This window comes from Pseudopipra pipra, chromosome 6, assembly GCF_036250125.1.
Source record: "Pseudopipra pipra isolate bDixPip1 chromosome 6, bDixPip1.hap1, whole genome shotgun sequence".
Taxonomy (NCBI): Eukaryota; Metazoa; Chordata; class Aves; order Passeriformes; family Pipridae; genus Pseudopipra; species Pseudopipra pipra.
In genome coordinates this window covers 62,043,883-62,070,104 of record NC_087554.1, presented here as the reverse complement: position 1 = coordinate 62,070,104, position 26,222 = coordinate 62,043,883, and the positions used below count along the sequence as shown (strand labels likewise).

The following is a 26,222-nucleotide window of genomic DNA, read 5'->3' as shown; positions in this document are numbered from 1 at the left end:
GGGTCTCTGGTATGCACTTAAAGCCATATCTCAAGTTACAGAAGAAAGAGCGATCCCCAGAAATAAGCCAGGATTCCCTGCGAGGCCACCAGGGATCAGCACAAGGAGAAAAATACACCACCTGCACCAAACTGAGCGTTTTCCCAAAACCCTCCCTCGTGACTCCATCTCAAAAGCTTCTGGGGATTATTTATCCAAATACTATGTGCAATATGAACGGGAAAGGTCCAGCGGATGGTCCAAGTGCAAGGGAAAAGAAGAACGCCCTGTCGGCAACGATCCACCAGGGAGAGGAAGGGGAAGGGCCTCTGGATGTCTGGGCCGTGGTGAAACCTGGCAACACGAAGGAGAAAATCGCCTTCTTCGCGGCCCAGCAGTGCAGCAGCACCAGCAGGGTGGGCTCCATGAAAATCAAGAGCACGTGGGACATCGACGGGAGGACGGCCAAGCGCAGGAAAAAATCGGTGGACCTCAAAAAAGCCAGAATCCAACTGGAAAGGATGAGGGAGGCCAATGCCAGGTGCTCCCAGCCGGAGCCTTTTGCCTGTGGCATCGAGCACTGCTCGGTGCACTACGGGAATGACAGCGGAGAGGGGGCGTTCCCGGGCCGGTCCCTCTCGGTGATAGAGATGGTGGCTTTCCTGGAGCAGCGAGCGAGTGCTTTGCTGGTGGATTGTGCTAAAACCTGCACGGCTGCCCCTGCCACGAGGCCGAGCGCTCAGCCCAAGGGGGCCCTTCCCAGCTCCGACCCTTTTTCCTCGGCCGGGGCGTGCGAGGTGCACGCGGAGCAGCAGGGCGAGCCCGTGCGCGTGCTGGACATGGTGGCCAAGCTGGAGTCGGAGTGCCTGAGGCGCCAGAGCGAGCGGGAGGCCGGGAGCCTCTCCCGGAACAACAGCTTCCGCAGAAACGTCGGGAGGGTGCTCCTGGCCAATGGCACCCAGCCCGAGGGAGAGGCGGGGAAGGGGGTGCCGGGGGTTCTGGCTCAGGGGGATGGCTTGGGGGAGGCGGGGGTGGCAGAGGCTGGATACGGAGGTCGTTGTGGTGCTCTGGGTGACGCCGAGCTGTGGGATGGCGGCGCCTCTGCTCGGCGGCCTTTTCCTTCGGGGCTGGATACCCGGATGGGGAATGTGAATTCGGGACTTGCTCACGCGGTGCTGGCGATGGCAGCCGGCAGGAGCGACACTGAGACACGGATTGAGCCTCCCAGAGCTCTGCTGTCCTCGTGTCCAGCTCCTGCTGCCAGGCTGCCACCGGATCCCTTGCAGAGCAAAAACGCGACTGTTGATTGTACGTCGAAGGAGCCTGTGATTTTCCCAAAGCAGAGCCTGCATCCTGCGAGGAAGGAGCCCTTGTGCATCAGTATATCCGTCACCAAGACCGAGAAAGGGTGCAGGAAAGAGAAGCTCTCCAACTCCAGTTCTAGTGAGGATTCGCTCCCGGGGAGGCTGTTTTTCCTCCAGGACGAGCAGCCTGCTGCTCACGAGCAACAGCCACCGCAGGAAAGTACCCAAGAGAAGCCAGGAGAAGTAGCCCAGAATGAGGATGAGGATGCTTTGGCATCTGGCAGGTTGTGTGTCAGGAGCAGTGTCCCTACAGAGCCATTGGCCCCCTCTGTCCCTCCCACAGAAGGGGCCTTGCAAGTACTTGACGCTTCCTGCCTGAAAAGGCAGGTCTCGCATGACTTTCTGGAGACCAGGTTTAAAATCCAGCAGCTTCTGGAGCCTCAGCAGTATATGGCCTTCCTGCCTCACCACATCATAGTGAAGATCTTTGGGTTGCTCCCTACCAGGAGCCTGGTGGCCCTGAAATGCACTTGCTACTACTTCAAGTTCATCATCGAGTACTACAACATCCGGCCGGCGGACTCGCGCTGGGTCCGGGACCCCCGGTACCGGGAGGACCCCTGCAAGCAGTGCAAGAAGAAGTACGTGAAGGGGGACGTGTCGCTGTGCCGGTGGCACCCCAAGCCCTACTGCCAGGCCCTGCCCTACGGGCCTGGCTACTGGATGTGCTGCCACCGGTCCCAGAAGGGCATCCCGGGCTGTAAGTTGGGTCTCCACGACAATCACTGGGTCCCCGCCTGCCACAGCTTTAACCGCGCCATCCACAAGAAGACCAGAGGAGCGGGAGCCGAAGTGGAAGAGGAATATTAGTGCACATACACTTTTCCTGCGAGATTGTTTGGGGTAGGAGGAGATTCTCATGCCTTGTGCTGTTTACAGTGTATATAATTGTCGTGGTTATTTTTTTTTTTTTTGTTTTGTTTTGTTTTCCACAGGGCTATGAAACTGCACATACTCAAACACAAGAGCCTTTACCTTTTAGATTAAAGAGAGCTTTTAGTCCATCTCTGTAAATAACACTATAAAAAAACCCTAATTGTACATACAGAGTCTACAGCTGGCTGAACAAGGTAACCCCCTACAATGCAGCTATCCCAGTGTTGCGGCTATAGGTGTGTGTGTTTTTAAGTGTCTTGTTTCAAAATCTGTATATTCCGCATAATATATGAATGTTTCTGAGAAGAAACTCTAAATAGGTAAAGGTCAACTTGTTTAAAGAAGCTGCAGACAACTTAACTGGACAACCTGAAACTTAGACTATAGAACAGACCCATTATAGTAGCGTGGCAGTGGATTTAAAAATAAAAAAAAAAAAAGAGATGAATATTATTGTATAGTCAGAATATAAAAAGAAAAAATTCTTGTCTACCTTACCCATGTTGTCTGGTTTGGTTTCCTTTTTTTTTTTTTTTTTTTTTGTTTTGGTTTTGTTTTTTGTTTTTTTTTACATGAATAAAACGTGCATTCTAGATCTGCCTTACCAGACTTTCTCTTGTAAGACTTTTGCCCCGAAATAAAAGTGCTGTAAAACACGTGGCAGAAACTTGGTGCTGTGCTGTAGTTCAGACGTGCAGTGAGCTTCCTCTGGCAAACCTGTCCTACTAACAACGGAACAAAAAACCCACCCCCCAAATCTCTATTCCTTGGAGAACTCCCTGCTGTAACATTCACAGATTCCAGCTTTTCCCTTCCTTCCTGTCAGCCCTGCGTGCAGCAGAGGCTCCTGTTGTCAGGAATTCTGGTGCTAGGTGTGTAAAGCTTGCAAAAACAGGGACTTTCTGGTCATCCTGCTTCTTGGCTCTTGTGTGGGCACCCGCCTTGTTCCCTGGAAGCTCCAGGACAAGACTGTGGGTCCAGTAGGATGGATGTGGAGTTGCCTTGGCTCTGTGATGTGCTGGAAGCTTTGCCGTCTGCTCTATGTGGAATTTGTCCCTTTCAACAGAAATGCTTGCAGTGCTTCGCCCTGCTCTGCTGCAGCCTCTGGCATCTCATTCCTTGGGTGTGAGTTGGTGCTTTCCAGGGGAATGGTGACGGTTTGTGTTGGGTGAACAGTGATTGCTCAAACTGGGAATGGGAGCGGAGCATGGCATCTGTTGCAGTATTTCCCTGAATACATTCCTCTCCTGCAATGCTGTGATCCAGACTCCAGTTACACCCCTCTGAGGGTGAGTGGTTTGGAAATCTGGGAATGGACCCTGGACAATCCAGCAGCCACATTCAGCTCCTGGGAGCTGAGTCAGTGGAGCAGCAGCCCTTTTTCCAGGGAGCCAAATGGAGCGTGGCAGCTGTGCCTTTGCACTGTCCAAGTCCCTTCTCTCCCCACACTTGGTGCTGTTTCTCTGCCCCTTCTCAAGGCATGGATGGACTCCTGGACCATTCCAGCTGGAGCAGCCAGAATCTCTGACCTGGTGCAAGAAGAGCCGGTGCCACCTTCCTACCGGGCTCATCCCAGGCCTTCCTCTGCCCTGCAAACCCCAGGGGGGCACCTGGAAAGGGCGGGAGTTCTGGATGAGGTGGCCCTGCCCCTGGCTCATCCTGTTGGCAAGGTGTGGAAAACTGCTGGCTGTGGGGGCCAGGCTGAGCTTCCCACCTCCCTCCACTTCAGCTGCACTGGGATCACATGGAGCGACTCACCTGGTTCCGGAGCGAGGACAGAGAGGGTTTGAAGGTGGATGCTTTTATTCTTTCCCTTAACTGTGAGAGAAGGAAAACCGAGCCCTTGCAGCCTGATGAAGTGTGGGTTTGATGAGCTCAGGGAGATTTAAAGGATGTGCTGGGTTTATTTTTTGCCTTTACCTGCTTCTGCCACCCCGGGCATCAGACACCCCTCCCTGGCTGCTCGGCCTCCCTGCGCTGCAGACATGATGACAACCACGAGGAATGAGACCAGGAATCTAAGAGGAGGGTGCGGCCCTCCTTGTAATCGGCTGGGAAGAGGGAGAGGAAAAGCAGGATCCCTGGTTAATCCGTGACTTCATCCCATAACGGGGCGCAGGCTTCACCCAAACTTCCATCTGCTCCCTCCGGATGAGCAGCAAAGCAACTGCCAGGCTGTTGTTTGGCCAAAGCCATCGGCATCAAAGGCCTCCAGCTTGATTTTGATTAAGGGAAAGGGGAAAGAAGCTGCTTTCCTGCCCCCCACCCAAGACTCTGGAAAACTTGAGGCTGAGCAGCAGCGAGGAAAGTCCCTGCGAGGCTGGAACAGAGCGGCAGAGGAAAATATTTTGTAATTAGATAAGGGGCCAGTGAGGTCATTTTTTTTGGAACAGAGTGTGAGATCTTGGTCACCTTTGTTGAACAAGGGGAAAAACAAGGATAAAATAATATCATTAGGCTATTTTGTTCCTTGGAACAGGTAAATCTGGAGGACAACTTGTTATCTACCCTGCCCCATCCCTGCCCTCCCCCTGAGGTGGCTGGGGAGCGTGGGCTGGTTCATACATCATTTATTACATTGTTTGCTGGAACTGTCCCTGTTGCACAGCATTGCTGTTAAAAACTGTTTTGCAGAACAAGCTTTTGCATCCAGATGTGGGTTGGTTCTGAGTGTTGCCATGCTGAGCTGCCTGCAGGCTTTTTCTTTCCTAAAAAGTAGTAAAGTGCAGATTTCTGTTTCCTTAATGGATGGTTCAGGGAGAACCCAAGGTCCAGTGAACTTTTTTGTTTCCTACGAGTCAATTAAAACAACAATCCAGTGTTGGATTTACAAAATTCAGTGTTTAGAACTGAGGATGAAGGACTGCACCATGTGCTTGGCTTCCCTGCCTGGGAGCAGTTGGAGTGTCTGGACTGAATTTCCAGATATGCCAGTGAAGAAGTTGTAATAACATTTCCATTGTCTGTGAGCTTCCAGTTTTCATCAAGCTCTGGGACTCTCCTGGCATGGACACCACAGAAAAAGCTGCCCATGGCTGAGGCTTGTGTTTGGGCTCTTGCTCCATCCTGGCTGTTCCTGCAGCAGCTTTTCCCTTTGCTGTGTCTCTGCTCCCTGGGATGAGGTGCTGAGATGCTGCAGTGGAGCTCAGGTCACTTCCTGCAGTTTCTGCCCCTATGGCAGCCCCTGGAACTGTCATTAGGGTCACGGAGATGCTCTAAGGGCTGGAGCACCTCTATTATGGAGAGAGGGTGGGAGAGCTGGGGGTGTTCAGCCTGGAGAAGAGAAGGCTCCAGGGAGACCTTAGAGCCCCTTCCAGTGCATAAAGGGGCTCCAGGAGAGCTGGAGAGGGACTTTGGATGAGGGCCTGGAGTGACAGGACAAGGGGGAATGGCTTCAAACTGACAGGACAGGATTAGACGGGATATTAGGAAGAAATTCTTGGCTGTGAGGGTGGGGAGGCCCTGGCACAGGTTGCCCAGAGAAGCTGTGGGTGCCCCATCCCTGGATGTGTCCAAGGCCAGGTTGGATGGGGCTTGGAGCAACCTGGTCTAGTGGAAGGTGTCCCTGCCCATGGCAGGGGGTTGGAATGAGATGGGCTTTAAGGTCTCTTCCAACCCAAACCATTCTGGGATTTCACACCTGCACAAAACTGCACTGAAACATCCAACCTCTCTCTCGAGTCCCACTTCTCACATGGTGGGAATGGTGCTGCAGCCTCACCCTGGGCTGTTTCCCTTTCCAGCCTGCCTTTGGCTGGTCCAGGCAACCCTGGAGTAGGGACAGGACTCGGGGCATTATCAGGCTGCTCTCCTGCCACAAACCAGTGTGGGCAGAGGACAGAACCTCCTGCTGCTGGCCCTGCTTAAGCAGAGCTGACCTGAACATCCCATAGGCATGAGCTGAGCTCAAAGCCAGGCTTGGCTTTGCCCATGGCCAGGACTGACTGTGCTGTCACTGAGGCAACAACCTGCCCCCAGCTCTGCGTGCAGGAACCCCACGTGGCTGCTGCTCCCACTCCTGAGTGTGCAGCAGCCAGGAATCACAGGGCATCAGTCCTTCCCCTCAGATACATCACAAAAAATCGAGTGGGAGGGGTTGGTTTTCCTCCATCATTCAGCAGCCTGTAACCCATGGCCTGCCAGGCCACCACATCCCCAGGGCAGAGCCTGCTCAGCCCTTTCCCATCCCTGTTGCTCAGACACTCACTGCCTCACTTTAACAATTACATCCATAAAAAGCCACATCTTGCATCCTGAAATGACCTTGCAAGGAGGAGCATCCCCCTTTGCACGCAGCAGGAATTCAGCACCTGCAGAAACAAACGTCACCCAGCACACGAGCAGCCCCGAGCCAGGCTCACATGAGATTTACCCGTTTACATGTACATAGAGGGATGTGTGTGTGTGTGTTGTGCAGGACCCCGCCTCCTGCTCCCCTGGAGATGCAGTTATTTTATGTAAGAGTATTTTTTTAGAATGGGTATTGCTTATTCCACCGCTGTACGACTGATTGCACTGTAACAGGTCTGGTCCCTGTGATGCTTTGAAGGCTGGAAAGTCTTGTGTACTTTTGCCCAGCATGGTGAAAAAACAGACCACACAGAGGTAACAGTTATAAATATACAACTTTAAAAAAAAAAAAAAATTACTGTTAAAGATTTATTGCAATAATACAATAAAATTTAGAAAAAAAAAACAAAAACAAACCAACAACCAAACCCTTTGTGTTCAGTTACATCGGAAGTTGCGGAGAGAGGCCGTGAGTTTTCGCAGGTGAAAAGCCACCCCTGGGTGTCCCATCTGAGACCCTTCAAAGGCACCTGATTGGGGCTGGGCACCCAAAATCAGGCCCTTCCTTGGCAGCTCAAACTGGCCACCCCAGGTCACTGGTCACGGCCAAAAGTCACGGCCTGAGCTGAAATTCTCGTGTTCGTTCATGCTACGCGAAGTGTTTTGTAAACTCTCAGCTGGCTGCCTTCAAATATCTATAACTACAGATATTCCTGCCCTCCCTCCCTCCCCAGACAACCTGGAAAACGGTGATTGCACTCAAGGTTTGGACACACACAGTTCTCCCTCAGCTACACATGTGCAAAACACTTTTAAAAAAACCGCCACAACTTTTGTGTTCTGTTACAGAAAAGCCTTCCGTGGAAAGCCCCACCCCACCACGTTTGAACACCCTCACCGTGCCCTTGTGCACTCTCAGAACGTGACATGGCTGTGAATAAATTATTCTGGAAAACATGGATAGGAAGTATATGGCTTAGAAAAGTTATTGTGTTGGATTTTCTTTCCCTAAGTTCATTCAGTGTACGAAGCTGAGTCATGGCCTGACCTTTCAGGGCTCGAAGTAGCACAAAGGCAGCAATGAAAGAGGGACTGAAATGCCTATGAAAAACAAAAAGAAACACAACCAAAAAGGTATTTAGATGGCAGGGTCCAGTGCAAAATAAATGAGCCAGAAGGGGCTGCACAGTATGAGCCCAGTATCCCATACTGTTGTGTGCTGGTTGCTCAGAGCTGCAAAGGATCCAAGTCATAAAGTGCCATGAGCCAACAGTGCCCAAACCCCCTGGGCCCTGATCAGGCTCCAGTAGTCAAGGGAGCCTGGGCTGTTCTCTTCAAACAAACCCAGCTATTAGACCAAAAGAGCGGCAGGAGCGAGGGTGTTGTCCTCTAACAACATGTCTGTGTTGCTAGTGTGGAGTTAAGGGTCTTTGGTTCAAAAAAAAAAAAAAAAAAAAGGAAAAAAAATTAACTACTGACAACAGATGTCCAGCCCCAAGGCCAAAGAGAAAGAGCTGCCATACAAGGGATGGGGAGGGGGGGAGACTCAGCTGGAACCCCCCATGTGGGGTACGGGGCAGAGTGGCAGAAACCCTCCCTCGAGCAGGGAGGGGAGGATGCCCTTACCTTGGTTGACCCTGTGGAGAAAATGTCCCAATCCTAAATGTAAACTGCACATTGGCAGTCCTGTTGAGCAGCCCTATCCATGAGTGCTCCATCCCACAAGGCAGAGGAAGGGGAGGAGCACTTGTCCACCAACTCACCTGTCGGCACATCCCACCTCCCGTGGTTTCACCAGCCAGCTGCACCAGGGAAATGAAATCAAACTTCCTGGCATTCAGTAAACAACCCCCCCCCCCCCCCCCCCCCCCAAAAACATAAAGTAGAACAGGGTTAAAAACACATGTAGTGTGGAGAGCGTGTGACTTCACCAAACTGGCTTGAAATGAGGTTTTTCTAATGCTGAGAAGTGGCAAGACGGTGTCAGAAGGGATAAATATTATTGCAACAACACAATCCTGGATCAGCATCGAATGTGGGTCTAGCCAAGAGAACGTCCAGTGTTTCTTTGGTGTATGATATTAAGAGTAAAGAGCCTGTGTGCCTTGGACAGCACAACACGAAACTTCTAGAACACCTACCAGTGGAAACAGCATGAAACAAGCCAGTTTTTCTATGGCAAAACTGGGTAAAAGATTCACAACCGAAATCTAAAACAAGAGCAACTTGCTGTGTGAATTCCCTGCCCATGCTGATTCTTTGTATTAAAAATATGGCAACAGAGATTAGAAAACATGTTAAAAATGCATAATTTTCATGTCCTGAATGAAAAAAATTTAGAAATACGCATTTCTGCATTATGCAAGACAGATTTAAAACACACACACAAAGGAAAACCCTGTAAGGAGTTAAGAAAGTGGGAACTGCATTTGTACCACTGTCCAGACCGCGCCCTGAGCAGCCTCCTCTGTGCCCATCCCGATCCAAATGCTCCAAAATCTGTGTCTTCTTCAGAAAGTAGAACTGGAGGTTGCTGGGTCCTTCGAAATTCAATGCAGACAGAACCAAGACACCAAGTGCCCTCAGAGAATCCGTCAGGAGCTAATTTACAAAACGGGTCCGTCACAGTCACCTTGGGTAAATAAAAAGGTGTGGGTTTTTTTTTTTTTTCGGTTTACAAAACGAAAGTCCTTGACCTTTTCTTTGTTCCAGGCACTACTTAACTGAATATGTAAGGTTTCCTACAGCACTGTCGGGGAGGGGTTCCTTCCACAGCTCCTGTGCCCCTTTGTCCCTGGTTAGCGGTGCCCGGTGTAGGCCTTGAACCACGAGGTCACCGAGGCGGCGGCCGACGAGATCATCCCTCCGGCGCTGCTGCTGGCGATGGGCTGGGACACCTGGGTGCTCTGGCTCTGCAGCATCTCCACCTGCTGCGAGGGGATGTCACAGAACCTGGGGCTCGGCAGGTTCTCCCAGTCTGTGCCCAGGTCTGTCTCCTCGTCGCTCACGTGCTCGTCGCCGCTCTCGTCCGTCTCGCCGGCAGCGCTGGGATCCACAAACTCCATGGAGTCCTCGAGATCAGCGCTGATTTCGAAAGGCCCAGACCTGTGAACACGGACACAGTGAGCCCTAGGAATGCCACAGCTCAGAGAGATCAAACACCCCTGGTCTTTATCAGCTGGCAGAGAAACTCACTGGTTGCAGAGCTGTGTTAGGACAGTGGTGAAACAAAAACACTTGGCCAAGGAAGTGACAGGGTTCCAGACCACGGAGCAGGAGCCGTTCTGCTTTGGCAGGGATAGTGGAACACACACTAGTGATGATAACTCAGAGCTCCACTGGTGAGAATCTCAGCTTGATGTGGAACAGCTTTCATTTCCAACACTAGCCCTGGCCAGGTGAGATGGCTCAGCTCTGTCTCTCTAACTTAGGAGACCTGGCACAACTCACTAGTGGAGACTTCTCACCTCACCCTGAGCAACACCTCGACACCTTTTTCACTATGAGACTGGTCAAACACTGGAACAGCTGCCCACAGAGGCTGTGGGGTCTCCACTGGAGACACTCCAAATGCCGCCACACAAAACCGCAGAATGGTTCAGGCTGGAAGGAACCACAGTGGGTCATCTGGTCCCACCTCCCTGCTCAGGAAGGGTCATCCCAGAGCACATGGCACAGGATTGTGTCCAAATGGTATCTGAATATCTCCAGCAGGGGAGACTCCACACCCTCTCTGGGCAATCTGTTCCAGTGCTCAGTCACCTACACAGGAAAATTCTTCCTCATATTCAGGTGGAACTTCCTGTGCATCAGTTTCTGCTCGTTGTGTCTTGTCCTATTGCTTGGCACCACAGAGCAGAGCCTCATCCACCCTCTTGGCTCTCTCCCTTCTGATACTGATGGACATGGATGAGGTCTTCTCTCAGTCATCTCTTGAGGCTGAGCAGGCCCAGCTCCTGCAGCCTTTCTTCATGTGAGAGATGCTCCACTCCTGAGAACCTGGCTCTGCTTTGAGCAGGGGCAGTGGGCTGGATCTCGAGGAGTCCTGGCTAAACCCACCTGCACAATGACTCTGAGTTCCCTGCTGCCACTGCCTGGTGGGAGAAGCGATTGCATCCCACCCCATCCCACTGCTTTGGGCTGCCTGTACTCCAGCTCAAATCTGAATTACCTTTACTGAGCCAAAACAGGCACTTTCAGAGGCCTGTGACCCATGGTCAGAGACTGTCAGGGTTTCACAGAAGCAGAGAAAGGCACATTCCCCACAGCGAGCAGCATCCCTACCAGAATTCATTCCAAAGCTGCTCAGTGAAACATGAGAGAGAATTTTACAGAATCATGGAATCATTTAGGTTGGAAAAGACACTCAAGATCACCAACTCCAACCATAAAATACAGTAACTGTTGTAACACAGGCAAAAGTGTTTCTCCAGCCTTAGTGGGAGAAGGAGCCTGAAGCAGCGATTTAGCATGGAAAATTTTAATCCAGACAATTAAAGCTTAGCAGAATTATATGTATATGAAAACAGTAGTGTATAGAGGAGATTATCAGGCAACTAAATGCTTAGGTATCTTTTCCTTTCTGAAGGAAAAGACAGAGCTGGTTGCTGCAAACTTTGCAGCCAGCTTAGAAATTAAAGGTAAACACTCTCCTTTCATAATCCAGGAAGGAATGGGAGCGCTGCCTCCTGGCAAAGCGTTTTGCTTAACAAGGGAACATGAGAGGAGAGTCATCAAGTTTGGGGCCAGAAGGGACCATTAGATCATCTCAGGTGACCTCCTCTATGACAAAGGCCACTATGTTCTACCCGTTCTCCCTGTCCTGAGCCCAGTGACTCCTGCCTGGTGACAGCATCCACTCCAGAAACTCATCCAGCCTTGGGAGGATGACAGAAGGAAGCAGAATCCCCACCTTCATTCTTGTGGGTAATTAATCTGTGTTTTAAGCACATGTGCCTCATTTTAACCAGCTCATACCCTTTGCTCCCAATGGTGTCTCTAAAGCCATTCTGCAGTCTGGGAGACATTTTATCCAACTCTCCTGTGACCCCTTCTTTTACTACCTGGACCCAATGGATGCACCTGGAGCTCTGTGACACCTGCACAGGTACCCACTGTGACCCCTGGACCTTTTACAGTAGCTGCTTTCCAGGACACAGTTCTCCATCCTCTGGGTATTTCCTGCACTCTCCCTGTTTTCAGGCAAGCAGCAGCAAGCACAGATATTTTTTTTTTCCCAAACCAAGCTGTATTACAAAGATTTGGCTCCCCATGTCTTTGGGCTGAATCAGTAAGGATATACCCAGAGAACACAAGGTAAGTGGGAAGAGGCAGTTCCTCTTAGTGGCACTGCAGGTTTTTGAATAAAACTAGATCCGTACAGGAGAACAAAGTGGAAAAGGAGATTACAGAACACTACATTTAAGGGGGGAATAAAGCATTAGTCACATCAAACAAATATTTGCAGACTGTCTCAGGAACAAGTGACTTGTGGCTGGATTATCCCAATGGGAAATCAATGTTGTTTGCTTCCTTATATTTAAGTTCAAAAAAAAAAAAAGATGATTAAACCTGGTGTGTGCAAGGCCAGGAACTGACGTTCTTTTCGTCACGTACTGAGTTAACAGAAGAGTTGTCTTTAATCTTAATTTACATATAAATTAATATCATTTGAAGTGTCAATTTTGGTCTAGGGAGTTCACTGACTGGGAGTATTTTGGGAAAGGTCTGCCTAGGATGCTTGTCAGGGTTTATACTGCTGGATGCTCTCAGGTATTCACATGTTGGCAAGGCGTGGGCAGGGTCATATTTGGAGCATGGCAAGGCTGCCTGGCATATGTGCTGCTGTTCCCTGGAGGGAAGGAGTTCCTGCTTCTGGGCATGGGGGAAATAATTCCATCATCAGCTACCAAAGCCTCCAGCTGGGCCTGCCATACGCTGAGACACAGCAAACACACGTCTCTGGAATCTGATTTCCTGCTCAGGACCCCCTTTCCCTGTTCTCTCTCATCTCCTCCTGTAAATACCCTGAATTCTGTGCTCTACAGGTATGGCAGAAGAGAATTTCCCTCTCTGGGAAAGGCATAGGCATAAATTCAGAAGGGATTCAGCCACAAGAGATTTGAGATTTTGCTTTCCTTACCTGCCCAAGTTCTCAGTGTCTGGGCTGACCAGGTACATAAGGTTCCTGAGGGTGTGCAGTGGGTGCAGCAGATCTAAATTTACATGCTGCCAAGGGGAAGGAAGGAAAAAAAAAAAAAAAAGGAAAACACATGATCAGTTCCTGGAGGAAACCAACAGGCACAGGTGGTATTTTAAAAGCTATTTAATCCAAATGTGCATTCCCCCTACCTGAGAGAAGCAAAGGTGAAGGATATTAGCATTCAGCTTCTTCACTGCCCGTGTGAACCTGTGTCTGCTGAGATTCTCTCCACAGAATTCGCTGTTAAAACACCACACACACACACATAAAGACACAGAAAGCAAAATGCTGTGAAAATACACTTGCTGGAGACATCAGCATTCCGTGCCCTGGTTTCCCAACAAACCCTGGAGTAAACATCCTCACAGTGAGCACTTGTTTAGAGTGTACAGCCAGTTTTAGAGTGCTCAGGAGATTAATTTTTCACCTGGCAAGACTGGTAGCATTTTATCAACAAGCACTGCTTGCCCTGCTCTCACCGGTTTCCACAGGACAGGTGGTGTAAACTGTATGAAACCCAAAGATCCACTGTGGCCAAACTGTTTCAGGTCTCCTTTTAAACCTTGCATCATTTCCTGTTCCCCACCTTTCCCTTCTGTGAAGGCTGATGACCCAAATAAAATCACAGAACGACAAAATGTTTTGGGTTGGAAGGGACATTCAAAATCATCCAGTCCTAACCCCCTGTCACAGGGTGGAAGGAAAAGCTGAAACCCCCACACAGTTTTTGTGCCCTCACTTCAAAACCCACTATTTGAAATGCTTAAAAAGAATTTCAGCAGCGTATTTGAGACCCCTGGAAGACTGATCAGGTATACAGCTCCCTCAGTGCTCCTGTACAAATCCATCTGCTCCACACAGACATCAAAAACTTAGCAGTGCTTTTCATCCCAAACGGGGTTTGTGGAACGCACTCCCGGATACGGCAGCCAGGAATGTTCCCCACGGGTGTTTTATCCCAAAGGGAATTACAGTCCTGGCATATTATAAGGCCTTGCTTTACAGTACAGAATGTAGTAGAGCTATTCAAGAGCTGCTGAATTGGGCTGGGATTTTTGTGAAGCACAGTGGGGGGTCCAAAAAAATGAAAAGTGCTATTCATGGACTTGTCATATTTCATTTCTAATTTGATGATGCTGAATACACCAATGAGAAAGGTGTTATTTCCAACTGTGATGACTGGTCTACCCTCTCAGGAGGTAAAAAAGGAAAGACTGTTAACTGTGGTCTAAAATCCTACTATTGCTTTCCTCAAACAGCCCAAAAATTCACGAGCCATCAATGTTACCATAAAATCTGTTCCAATTCATGATTTCGTTCCCCAAACCAAACTGATTTAGGATCAGCCCAAACTGGCCACTGATTCACCTCCTGTGTTTACTTGCCTGTTGCAGAGCTTCTTGGGAAGGTTTACATCAAGTATGAGAGACAAAGTGTTAACGAGCTGAGTTGCATAGCACAATGCAGCACTGATGGTATGAGCAGGGTTATTATGCTCCATATCTAAAAGAAATAAAAACAACATGAAAGTCTGGTTTTAAATGAAGCCTCGGTGGGTGTGTTAATGTGTTACTGAAGTCTACCCTGGAAAATGTCAGTTGTAAGTATGGAGAACAGCCTGAATCTAGCAATCATTTACAGTGAAATCTGTCAGAAGTTGGAAGAAAATAGTAATTCTTGGAATTCCTGTTAAGATGACGGCATGTGAACCATGTCAAAACTGTGAATAATTAACTTTATTTCTCTATTACATTGTGCTGTGTGTCCCAGTGAGCATTTCCTGCAGAAGAGGGTTTCAGCAGACTAGTCATAAAATCACAGAATGGTTTGGATTGGGAGGGACCCTAAAGCTCATCTCGTTTCACCCTCTGCCATGGGCAGGGACATCTTCCATTATCCCAGGTTGCTCCAAGCCTGGCCTTGGACACTTCCAGGGATGGGGCAGCCACAGGGACCTTAAAGATCACCCAGTTCCAACTGGGCAGGGAACCTGCCCACTATAATCCCCATTCTGGTGTTTATTTCCGCCTCAGAATTTGGGTGAGAACAAATGGACCTGCCAACTGCTCCTCAGTGCCTTCCTCTGGCATCCAAGGCTTCCGGAGCATCCCAGGTGCCTAAAAAAAAGCAGGCCTTGCTCCTTACCGGGTCCTTGTGTGGTCTTCTTCTCTTCCACCCAGTTGTAGTAGGCCGAGTAGTCCCCGTTGTTGGGGAGGGTGATCCAGGGCCCCGTGATGCTGATGCTGGTGTCCCCGTTGTGGTCGTCGCACACCCACCTCCCGGAGAGGTACGTGGTCCTGCGGGCTTCCGCGAGCTTGCTCACAGTGCTTGAGGTCATGGCATTGTCGCTCTCGGTCGACACGTCCGCGGGGTCTCTGCAGGGCAACGGGGAGAGGGTGTGGTTAAGAAAAATTTTCAAGAATACGATCGAATACGGCGTTCGGCAGGCACCGAGCCGGATTTCACCGAGGGCAGAACGCCTGGAAAACGCTCCTGTTGAACTTCTTATTCCCGAAACTACTTTCTTTTGTTCTGGGGTTTTTAATTGCTTGTTTTTTGTAAAAATCCCTGAATGGTTTGGGTTGGAAGGGACCTTAAAGACCACCTAGTTCCAACGCCCTGCCATGGGCAGGGACACCTTCCACTAGACCAGGTTGCTCCAATCATCGAGGGCAAAATGCTTGTAGAAGCAGTCCTGCAAAACTCCTTGTTACTAAAACTACTTTCCTTCATTTTGGGTTTTTTAATTACTTATTTTTGTAAAATCACAGAATGGCCTGGGTCGGAAGGGACCTTAAGGCTCATCTTGTTCACCCCAATTGCCATGGGCAGGGACACCTTCCGTTAGATCAGGTTGCTCCAATCCCCATCCAACCTGGCCTTGGACACTTCCAGCGATGTGAATCCATATTTTAAGGAAGTTTAACATTGGACACCTAGCTCAGATAATTCTGTAGGGAGAAGGAAGTACCTCCAGATCCTGCTATGCTGGACCTCTGTCTTTGGGGAACACACCTCCTCCCCCCCCATGCTAAGGGAGCCTGAGCCTCTACCTTAGACAGACACGACTCACTTCTGGGTGTCTAAAGCTGAGCCAAATGAGCCCAAAAGGATCAGCCTTCCCTACCTCATGCTTGTCTTCACTTCTTCAATGGGGAAGATGACCGAGGTGAGCTCCAGGATGTGTGTCCTGCGCAGGTCTGCCAGGTGCTCATACTGGGTTTTCAGGTCGTAGGTTTTCTTCTCCACCAGGTCCCCCAGCCTGCGGTTGTGCCTCTGGATCTTCTCCTTCTTCTCCTGGTGCCGCTGAGCCCGGCGATAATGCTTCTGGTTCTCCTCCTTGATCCTCAGCAGCCCCTCTGTGTCTGTTGGGAGCAGCAGCAGATGTTATCCTTGGAAGAGGAGCTTGTGGTAAAGCTTGAGACAAAGCCTTATTAATATTTATGGGAAACAAGACCTATAGCAGCCTAAAACAGAAAAACTCTGCTAAACTATTAACATCTTCCAGCTGCTCGGTGGCACAACTTTTTTTTAGATCTTCTCTGAAGGTCTCCAAAGAGACTGCAACTGGGATTATTCTTTCCCTATCTTCTACCCAGCTATTTTTGGATTTGGAGCAGAAAAGCCAAGATTTCCCAGTTTAATTAAACTCTGAGGTAATCATCCTGACAGAAATAGCCTGACTGTACATGTTTGCACGGTGCTGGCCAAAAAGCCAGGCCCCGCTTGCAGTCAAAATCAAGTGCAGATAGCATCTTCATTCACCATTTCTGGCACCTCTGCTGCTGTGAGTGTCTTATTTGAGCTTCACACTCATGGATGTGCTCTTAAAGCACTTGGATCCCAAGGGTGCAGACTCCTTGTTTCCACAGGGAAAGCTGGCTATCTCCCTTTCCAGTCCCAAAATGAGAAGTGTGCTCATGTACTGAAGTGCTGCAACCTCCCAGATTCACTCCCATGCATCAGGCTTGGAAAAATATCCTTCAAGAGCATCTTGAAGCATCAAAGGTTGGACTTGATGATCTTAGAGGTCTTTTGCAACCTTAGTGATTCTATGATCTGCTGATTCTGCTATAAAAATAACTGACTGCAGCAATGCTTCCAACAAACTGTGGTGCTACAGAGAGTCAGCCACCTTTCAGCAGCATAGGGAAAGATTTCTTACACACTCTCCAAATAAGTGTCTATAACTCTCAATTCACCCGAGTTTGAAGGGTGCCTGACCCTGCAGGCACAGAGGCTGCTTTCTCTGAACATCAGGACATTATTTCCAGTCATCTGACCTGCTGCAATCCATGATGTGTCTGATAGGAAGGAAGATCTGATACGTGGGAGACGCAAAGTCCCAAACTAAAGGTGGTGAGAATACTTTCTTCCTGCAGATAAGAACTAATATTCCTCATGTTCATAAAATAAGTGACCCCTGTTAGAGAAGCAGTAGTAAAAGCAACTTTTCTCTGACAATCCCTTTGTGTCAGCAGTAATTCCTTTAAGCATTCCTCTACGCCAACAGAAAATCAATTAACGCTCACATTCATATTCCCAAACTCTCTCTTTGCATAAAGAATAAGAGACAGAGGAGGAAGAAAACATCCATCTGTTCAATTTTCACATTCATGTACTTGAAAGGCTACTTTTTCACAGAGTGAACTCCCTTCCCTGCAGGTCCAACAGCAATTATTTGAGAGCAGGCGAGATCACTGCACACACGTTTCCTTCTTGGAAGTCCCAGTGCAGAAACAACTGTCCTTTTCTACCCACAGCACCTCTGCTTTGTGACCCACTTTATGAGGTGATTAAAACTTGTCCCCAGGAGTATTTCAGGACACCACTCTGTCCCACATGCCTGCTCTGGCTGATAAATGCAAGCCCAGGCACACTGATCTCTGCCCAGAGAGCTCTGCCAGGGGTTTGCCAGCCTGTCTCCTTGAACTGTTCTCCACAGACAGAAGGCAAACACACACAGATTTTAAAACATTATTTTAACAAGTGCCAGTTATTCAGGTCTCCAGGAGAGTCGACCCCAAAAGCAGGAGGCCAACGTTCTAGAAATTGTTCTTATTTCAGGAAAATTAAATTATGCCACATCCAAGAGAAGAGAAACAACTTTTTTTACACTTTCTACTGTGGCCCAAGAGCGAATCAAATTGGGTTCCTGATCTACTGGCTACTCGTGGCAAGAGTTAATTTTAGGTCTATCTGCAAGAGCAATTTTGGTGTAACTGAGCTAACAACACGTTAGTTGGGCAATACTTAGCTCAGTTTGTAGGTTAAGTCTAATCAAGTTCACTGTGAATCAAGAGAAGTTGCAAAAGTTGCAGAGAATACACTTCATAGAAGAGCAGAAAGGAGGAACTCCACTCCCTGGTTGTTGCAAACATTCTGCCACCTTCAGAGCTGCACTTTGAGAAAAAGGGACTAAGTTCCTCAAAGTCACATTGATTTCCTCTTTTCCTTTCTTCCCAGGATAAAAAATAGTCAGGATCTCCAAAATAATAATCTTCTACCTACTGAAAAGTTTGTTTTTCTTCGCCTTCCCATTCTCTAAACCAAACATCAATTTTCTTAGTCATTCCTTGTGTTTTATTCTCAATATTCTCTTCCAGACTTTCTCCAGTTGATCTGTATCTTTCTTAAATTGCTCAAGTTGGACACCAGACTTCCACTGAGGCAACACCAATGTTGGGCACAGCAGGACAACTGCTTCCATCTTAAATACATCTTAAATGAGGACTGAACCTTTCTGGAGCAGCATGAGATCAATTAATTTTTATTTAATTTGCAATTCTCCAGATCCTTCCCTTTCAAATCTCACCAGCATCCCCCACTTTGGGTTCATTTTTCTCTTTCCTAAACAACACGCACTCAACTTTGTCCTTTTCAGATGATGTTGCTTATTTATCTGCATGATTTTGAACCTGATTCTGTTCTCTGCAGAAGTCATATCATCATCCACCTTGGCTTCCTCCACTCCACCTTCTATTCTACCATGTGAGCTATTATGGGATATACTGAGCAGAACTGGGCCAGAACTGGCTCCTGCTGAGCTCCACCTGCCTCATCTCCTCAGTCTGACCAGTGTCACCACTCTCTGAAGGCAGCTTTTCTAACCTTTTGTGCCAGAACAAATGTCTTTGTTTGCTCAAGAGACAGTTTCAGGTAGTGCCCAAATCCAAGTTATTTGCAGCTTCTGCCTCATCCTCCACTACACCACTTGATCCCCAGACCTATTCATAACCAAGTGATGCCTATTTTTACCTACCTTATCTTCCAGTTAACAGCAAAGTGCCCACAGGTTTATAACAGGATGACTGTGTCATCAGTTTATGTTTCTTTCTTCCTCCATCCTTTGAAAACAGGGACTGTTTTCACTCTGTTTCTTGGGACATCCTCTCTCATGTGTTTCCAAGTGCTCCAGACTACTTCAGCCTGTTCCTTAACTTCCATAAGGCCTTGCTGACACAACCAAAATAATATTTAGCTGTCTGCTTCCTTTCCTTAGCCTGCAGTCGTCTCATGATGTAAAATTTACTCTGGCTAAGCAGCTGATCACATTTGCTTTGTGGAAAGATGAAGCAAAGGCAGCTCTAAATGCTCCAGACTCCTCTGCACTGTCACTTGCTCTCATTCCTGTTAATTAACAGACTTGTCTACTCCTTCACCTTTTACTTATTATACATTTCCTATTGTTAGTATCCATGCTCCTTATTAATTGAAGATCATTTTGCATCTCAGCCTTTTTGCTGTGATCACTGCAAGCCTGTGCTACTCCTTTATAACTATTCTCAGGTTATGCCTCTGCTTCCACTCTCTGTATTCCTCTTGAATTCCAAGTCATAAAAATATCCCTGATTCCACCAATATGCTTCTGAATATGTTTCCTCTACTTCTTTTGCATGCAGGTTGTAAGGAGTGGTGCAAACTGACCCTACAAATTTAGTGTAAAACATCTAAGGAGTTTCTGAATGGAGTTCACCAGCCTACACTGTATTTCAGTGACTCTTGCTTAAGTAGGATTTTTGGGTTTTCAGACAGGTGTGGGTTAAAATTCAGCAGTTTCATGAAATCTGCAACAGCTGCAGAGCTGTTTGCTCCTCTTTATCAAGAGGAAGTGATCAGAAACACTACACTGAATAAAGCCATCTCCAGGGACACAGCCAAAAAGTCACAGGCTGCTGAGCGTTTACTTTTAAAGCTGCTGCAAAAGGATCTCCATCCAGCTGAATAATGCCTGCTGTTTGCTAATTAAAACCCAGGCATGAAAAGGCTAAAAATCCACTCACCAATTTGCCTTCAAGTTGATTTAAGGAGCGATGGTTTGGAAATTCACCATTTTTTAAAAAACAAACAAACAAAAAACCCTAACGCTCACATTCACCTCAACTGATTTTTCACTCCAAGGCACGAGGAGTTTTTTCACTTCACAAAAGCAGGGGCATTACTCACGTCTTGTCATCTCATCATTTTCTTTGCAAATGGTCTGTTTCAGCTGCTCAATCCTCATCTTGCAAGACATTATTTTCCATCTCTGGGGAAAAAAAAAAAAAAAAGAACATTCAGCAACTCTGGGGCACAAACGACTTTAAACACACCAACTAATAATTAACAACAAAGGCTTTAGTGCACAAGTAGCAGGATGCTCTTAAATGGATCAAACAACTAAATATTTCATATAGTGTTCTGTGCACAGAGGAATGCCACAAACAAAACAAATGCTTAGTATGAAGCCAATCAGGAAAATTAGTTATTGAACAAATATCCAGGGAGAAATGAAAATCCTGACAGTTTGGAGCACTCTGCTTGCAGAGCCAATTTCAGTTTTGCTTACAACAGGCTTTTTGGGAAAGCAACACAATGCCCTCAAGGTAAATTGTAACTTTAAACTATGAGATCCAGGAATTCAGAGAGTTTAAAAACCGTGGGACACTTGGAACAACTCACCAGCTGATCAGTTATCTCTTTCCCTTCCATGGCCTTCAAAACACTAGAGGAAAAAACATGATTGAAAGTTTTATGACTATGTGGACTGGGTCTGTCTCCAGCAACAGTGCATTAGAGAGACTGTTTTGCTTTTATGAGAGTTCTTAGACTTTATATTCATTTAATAGCTTCAACTTACTGTTTTTGGAATTCTCTCTGTTTGGTTTTAAGATGCATCAGCCTTTCTTTCTTGTCTGAAAACCTGGAAGAGATTAAGTGCTTTTATTGATATTTTGCACAATACAACACTTGTAAGTTGTCTGAAAAGATAAAAAGACCAAAGCTTGTGGGATTCTCCAAACCTCAACTATCTGTCTTCATCTTGGGAACTAATGCCTAAATGTATAAAACTCTTGCAGAATTCTGGAGCGTGTCTCTCACTGGAATTGCAACAGAACCTCTAAGATGAGGAAACATCAGTGTTGGATTAACAAACTTGTAAGCAAATTACTGCTATATCTAGATTTATAGCTTAGAAATGTCAATACTTTGTGTACTGAGAAAAACATAGTACTATTAATTTCTCTAGTCACTAAAGGTTTTTAGAGTACTATCTCAGATAGTCCAAGTGGCTGTTTTCAGCTCTGTTTCACTGGATGTCTGAGGTATAGGAACTGCAAAGAACTGATCAGAAAGGAATCTTTTTAGGATTCATCAACCTGTGCTTTCACCCTTTGAACATGCAGCAGCCACGTTCTGCCCCCCTCCATGTTCCACAGTGTCTTGGGAAATACATCTAAAGAAAATATGAACAATGCAGATGGAGAAATTACAACAAAGCAAGAAGTGACAAAGGTGAAGGTCAGGGCAAACAGCAAAAGAGGGAGCCAAGAGATTTAAACATAAGCAATAGCAAGTGTGCTTTGTCTTCTTGTGCTTGTGTTACAGCACTGTCCTGACCTGCACCTCAAAAGTGCACCTTGGGTTAAGTCCAGGTATGAAAACCAATTCCTTCTATGCAGAATTGACAATTTCATCCTAGCAGAGGTCTAATATTTGTGGCTGCCCCATCCCTGGAAGTGTCCAAGGCCAGGTTGGATGGGGCTTGGAGCAACCTGGTCTAGTGGAAGGTGTCCCTGCCCATGGCAGGGGGTTGGAACAAGATGGTCTTGAAGGTCCCTTCCAACCCAACCCATTCCATGATTCTGTGATTTTACCTACAACCCAACAAGTCCTTTATTTCAGGGATCTTTATTTAGAAAGAATAACACACTAAGCCCTGACAGGATGGCATCTTGGGCCTCCCTCTCTGCTCATCTGTGGGTTTGATTTTGGGTGAAACTTTGAATTGCTTCACTTCTTTCCTCCCAGTGCTGAAATCTGAAACCTTGGTGGCTACCTTTGGGTTCAGAGGTGTAATCACCCTTCCAGATGACATTAGCATTAGAACAACAAAACCACTGGCTGCTGCTTCTGTAGTCAAGCAAAAATATCTGTTTTCCTTCCAAAACAAACCAAAACCAAACGCAGGTGCTTGGCATAAAAGCCAGAGGCCACACGTGAGCCAGAGGAATGTGGTGCAACTGGAGCCCAGCTGCTCCCCCCAGTTCTTCCTGTGTGTCCTCACCCCAGGAGTCATCGTGGGAATGACAACAGGCACTCCAAGAGCCTCCTGTTTACCACAGGGCACTGCACACCTACTGTACCCCGACCTTTGGCTGCAACCAAAAAATCCCTTGGCCCAGAAACACAGAGCTCAGCAGTCCCACAGCGAGGGAGCGCTGGGGTAATTTGGCAGTCCTTGTTTTCAGAGCTGGATTAATGGGCACTGAACAAAAATTACCCGACTCACGTCCCCCACATCAGCAAAAAGATGAATGAACTGTCAAGAACCTGGGAGTGAATTAAGTTCTTGCTGTGGAGGGGAGACAGAAGTATTTGTGAAAGCCTGTAAAAGTTACAGCTCACCACGTGATGTCAAACAGCTCCTACCAACTTCTTCAGCAGGTTTCTCCTAAGGAAACATTTCCATTTCTTTATATAGCTCCCATTTTAATTGCATCTCATCGTGCAAACTCATTTTTCTTTATATATCTTTAGCCTTTCCATTTGGCACAGAAACAAAACTTCAGATGAACTATTATAGGAACTCCCATAAAATGTAAACCGAGAGGGGAGAACATCTCAAATTACCCATTAAATGCTTCTCTTTCCTCAAGTCTTATCACATTAAGCTGAGATTTTCTAGGGTTACCTGGCTTATTTCCACATGGTCATAATTAGGGAGAAGCAACCAGAAGGAGAGATTTCCTAATCTATAGGAGTTGATTAATGCTGAAGGAGTTAAGGGCAGCAATATTACTGTACATATTCACTATAATAAAACTCCCTTGCTGTGAAAAGTCACTACTCCTAATCATAACCCACAGCCTAAAGAATTCAGATAATCATATTGTCTCTGGCTTTTGCCATCTGAAGACACATAAAGCAAAGCAATTCAGTAGGTCTGTGAAATACACTCTGAGAATTTATCCCTATGACAGGCTGGGGGACACTCCTGGGAGGAAGAAGAGTCTCTGAGCTGACACCACCACCAGGATGCCAGCTTGGCTTTTGGAACAGACAACACATTGGTAATGAAAAGAAGAATGTCAGTGATTATTTTACTGGAGGACTTCCGGACTACTCATCCTTAATTGTAGCTCTCCTTCAATAATTAATCTCAGCAGCTCCTCAGTCTCTCCCCCCTCACAGATAACAGGGTGTGATTTTTGCCAGACAGGTGAAAAACTTCAATTTTACTGGAGCTTTTTTTTAAAAAAAATTAGCACACAAAATAGTCCAGCGAAACCTGAAATAATTAGACCATGAAATAATTTGTCTTACTACAAGAAAACTCTAAAATTAAACTGCAGTTGAATACAAGGAGTGACACTTGCTCTCTTTATTTTTCACTAGAAAGAGAAGGATCCTTTTTTCCCCCAATCTGTAACACTTAGAAAAGACAAATAGGAAGCCCAAATGCCCCCATACACTTCCACATCCTGAATTTCTCACACCAGGTCACCCAGCAAAGCCCTTGCCATGACCCTGTCAGCCTCCTCCAGCACCAGCTGATCTAAAATTAACCAAGGCACTACTAGAAGGCATAAAGCAAATAAATAACGATGGCAGTAAACACAACCCGAGACCCAGCCAGCTCCCTGCACCTGTCCCTGCATGGCTTTGGTCACCATGAAAAACGTCTCTCCCTCTTTCAGTGGCCACATCCCAAGACATTCAAGACATTCAGAGGGGAAACAAGAAAAACTGGCCTCAGAAGCGTCTCACTCCTACACTGGTCATTCAAAATATTAATTAAAGAAAGCAGACAGACTATTTCAAGCACAGTTTAAAAACTAATCCCATTATCCTCCAAATGCAAGAAGAAACCCAAGGTTTACAGAGCTTCATGCCTACACTGAGCAGTCCCCCTGCCATCAAGCACACTTAGGTTGTTCACGCTGTGTTATTCATATAGGTGAGTTTTTCCTTTAATTCACCAAAATAAATGTGCCATTTTTAGTGAATTGCACTTCTGCAGTTCATTCGTGGAAAGTTCTGAGCAGGAGGAGAAACAAAGCCTGGGGAAATCGAGCGTGTAGGGAGGCCATGGGATAATAAGAAAAGAGCAGTGATCCCCACAGATGGAACTGTGATGTCCAGGCAGAAGGGAGGAATAAAGGCAGAAAAAATAAAGAGACTTAAATTCCTGCAGTTAGGAAACACAGTATAAATATACAGAAAATTTTTCTAGTCACAGACAAATGGGGCAGTGAAAGCAGCTCAGGAGGATGCAGTGAAAACTGTCAGACAGAAAAGCTGATCCTGTGTCATGTGAGAAGATATGAGGAGGATAAAAAGGGTCTTCTTTTCCCAACAAGCTGTTGCTTCTCATACTTTGGCTAAAGCTGCTTCTTTATGGCTTCATTTGTCTGATGGGCAGAGACTTCTTAAACCTTGGTTGATACAGAACAACAGTGGTTCAACTCTAACAAAGGCTACAATTGGATTTCTATAATTAAACCTGATGTTTAGCCAGAATCTTATGGTTACAAAAGAGGCAGGAAAAAAACCCCCTTAGTTTATGTTCCAAACTCCAAATCCAATTTTTTCATGGAAGCTACAGACAACCCCAAGCAGTTTCACACAGATACAAGTTTTCCACCTATTCTGGAAAGACTAAATACAGCTTGTGGTTCTATAACACGGTTTCTATATATATAAAAAAAGAGAAAGCCCATCCAGTGGCAGACTAAGGTCTCAGATTTCCAAGCTGACTCACACTGGCTGACATCCTTTACCCATTCCCACGGATGTTAGTGGGAGAAAGGCACCACTGTCCCCTTGTTTCTCAGGACTCAACAAGCCTTCAGATCGAGAGCACCACCACAGCACACACTGCTCACCACCTTCCCAAAATAGCTCCAGGAATCGCTCCCAACAGCTGCTAATGAAGCCACCAGTGAAGGACCAAGAACACAAGTGTCAGCCAAGAATCAGAGCTATTCCAGTCGTGGCACTGGAAGACTTTTCAAGAATCTGGGATGGCCACGCTGTGAACGACAGCAATGGAGGAGCCATCTGAGTCACACAATGAGAAAATTTGTTTATGGCCATAGCACTCATCCTCAGTGCTCCAGGAGGGGCAGGACAGCCCATGATTAACTCAAGCAGAGTGTTGTTTTTATAATCCTAAAAGGAGGGCCACGATTAGGACTATTTATATAGACAAGAAAATGTTTATTTTTTTCTTACACACCTTTCTGATTCTGTCTAACGATGCCGAAAACCGCCAGCCTAAGGCGAGTTGCCAAAAACAGGAAACACATTTAAAATAACTTAATACACCGGTCTTTTTCTGCCCTGAATTGTTTGGAGCTTCTGCGGCTACACCGACACGGGCACACCTGCTGAGAGCTACACCTGACTAAGTGACAGTCAGGGCGACATTGTTAACTATTATTACAGTTATTATTATTTTAATAGAAATAAGAGGAACGTGCCGAAGGGTCCTGCTCCGCCCGACCCCACCAGGCAGCCCCAGGGCCGCTCCCTCACCCCACACTCAGAGCCCCCCGAGCCCCATTTACCTCCCCCGGCCCCGGGGGACAACCCGGCCCCCCATCGGAGCGGGGGAGGCGCAGCCCAAGGGCCACCCGGCCCCCCCGCCCCGACCCGGGGGCAGAGGATAGAGAGGGGGTGGGAGTCCCGTCGCCCTCAGCGCCGCCGGTACCTCTCGGAGTCGCGCCCGTCGAAGAAGACGAAGTCGCCGCTCTGGACGCACTTGGCGCAGGTGAGGCGGCGGCGCGTGGTGTTGCAGAGCGGGCACCGCTCCACCGCCACGTAGAGCCCCTCGGCGTCCTCGTCGGCGCCTCGCAGGGCCCCGGCCCCGGGGCCGCTCCCCCCGCCCGGCCCCGCGGGCTGCGGCCGGCGGCCGCTGGGAGCCGCCATGATGGGCCGCGCGTCACGTGGGGCCCTGTTGTCGGGCAGGGGATTGTGGGAAGCGGCGCTGAGGCGGCGGGAGGGAGCGGGGGAGGCAGGGCGGGGGG

At 47.6% G+C, this 26,222-nt stretch overlaps 2 protein-coding genes across 13 annotated transcripts in view; one reads left to right on the top strand and one right to left on the bottom strand.

Annotated features, from left to right (window-relative positions):
- FBXO34 (F-box protein 34) overlaps positions 1 to 8,375 on the top strand; it is a 46,413-nt gene extending 38,038 nt beyond the window's left edge. For all 12 annotated transcript variants that reach the window (XM_064659574.1, XM_064659569.1, XM_064659575.1 and 9 more), the window contains one exon: positions 2 to 8,375. In XM_064659574.1, the coding sequence (XP_064515644.1) occupies positions 2 to 2,153 (2,152 nt within the window). In that variant the 3' untranslated portion in view covers positions 2,154 to 8,375. The remainder of the gene's footprint in view (position 1) is intronic.
- Positions 6,865 to 26,144, bottom strand: ATG14 (autophagy related 14). Its single transcript, XM_064659581.1, has 10 exons — positions 25,907 to 26,144; positions 20,831 to 20,893; positions 20,653 to 20,695; positions 20,158 to 20,239; positions 15,839 to 16,076; positions 14,857 to 15,086; positions 14,097 to 14,214; positions 12,861 to 12,951; positions 12,652 to 12,737; positions 6,865 to 9,614 (listed from the first exon to the last, which is right to left on the bottom strand). The coding sequence occupies exons 1-10, from the start codon at positions 26,122 to 26,124 to the stop codon at positions 9,308 to 9,310; spliced, it is 1,476 nt and encodes a 491-aa protein (XP_064515651.1). The 5' UTR covers positions 26,125 to 26,144; the 3' UTR covers positions 6,865 to 9,307.
- Between the last annotated feature and the right edge of the window lie 78 nt (positions 26,145 to 26,222).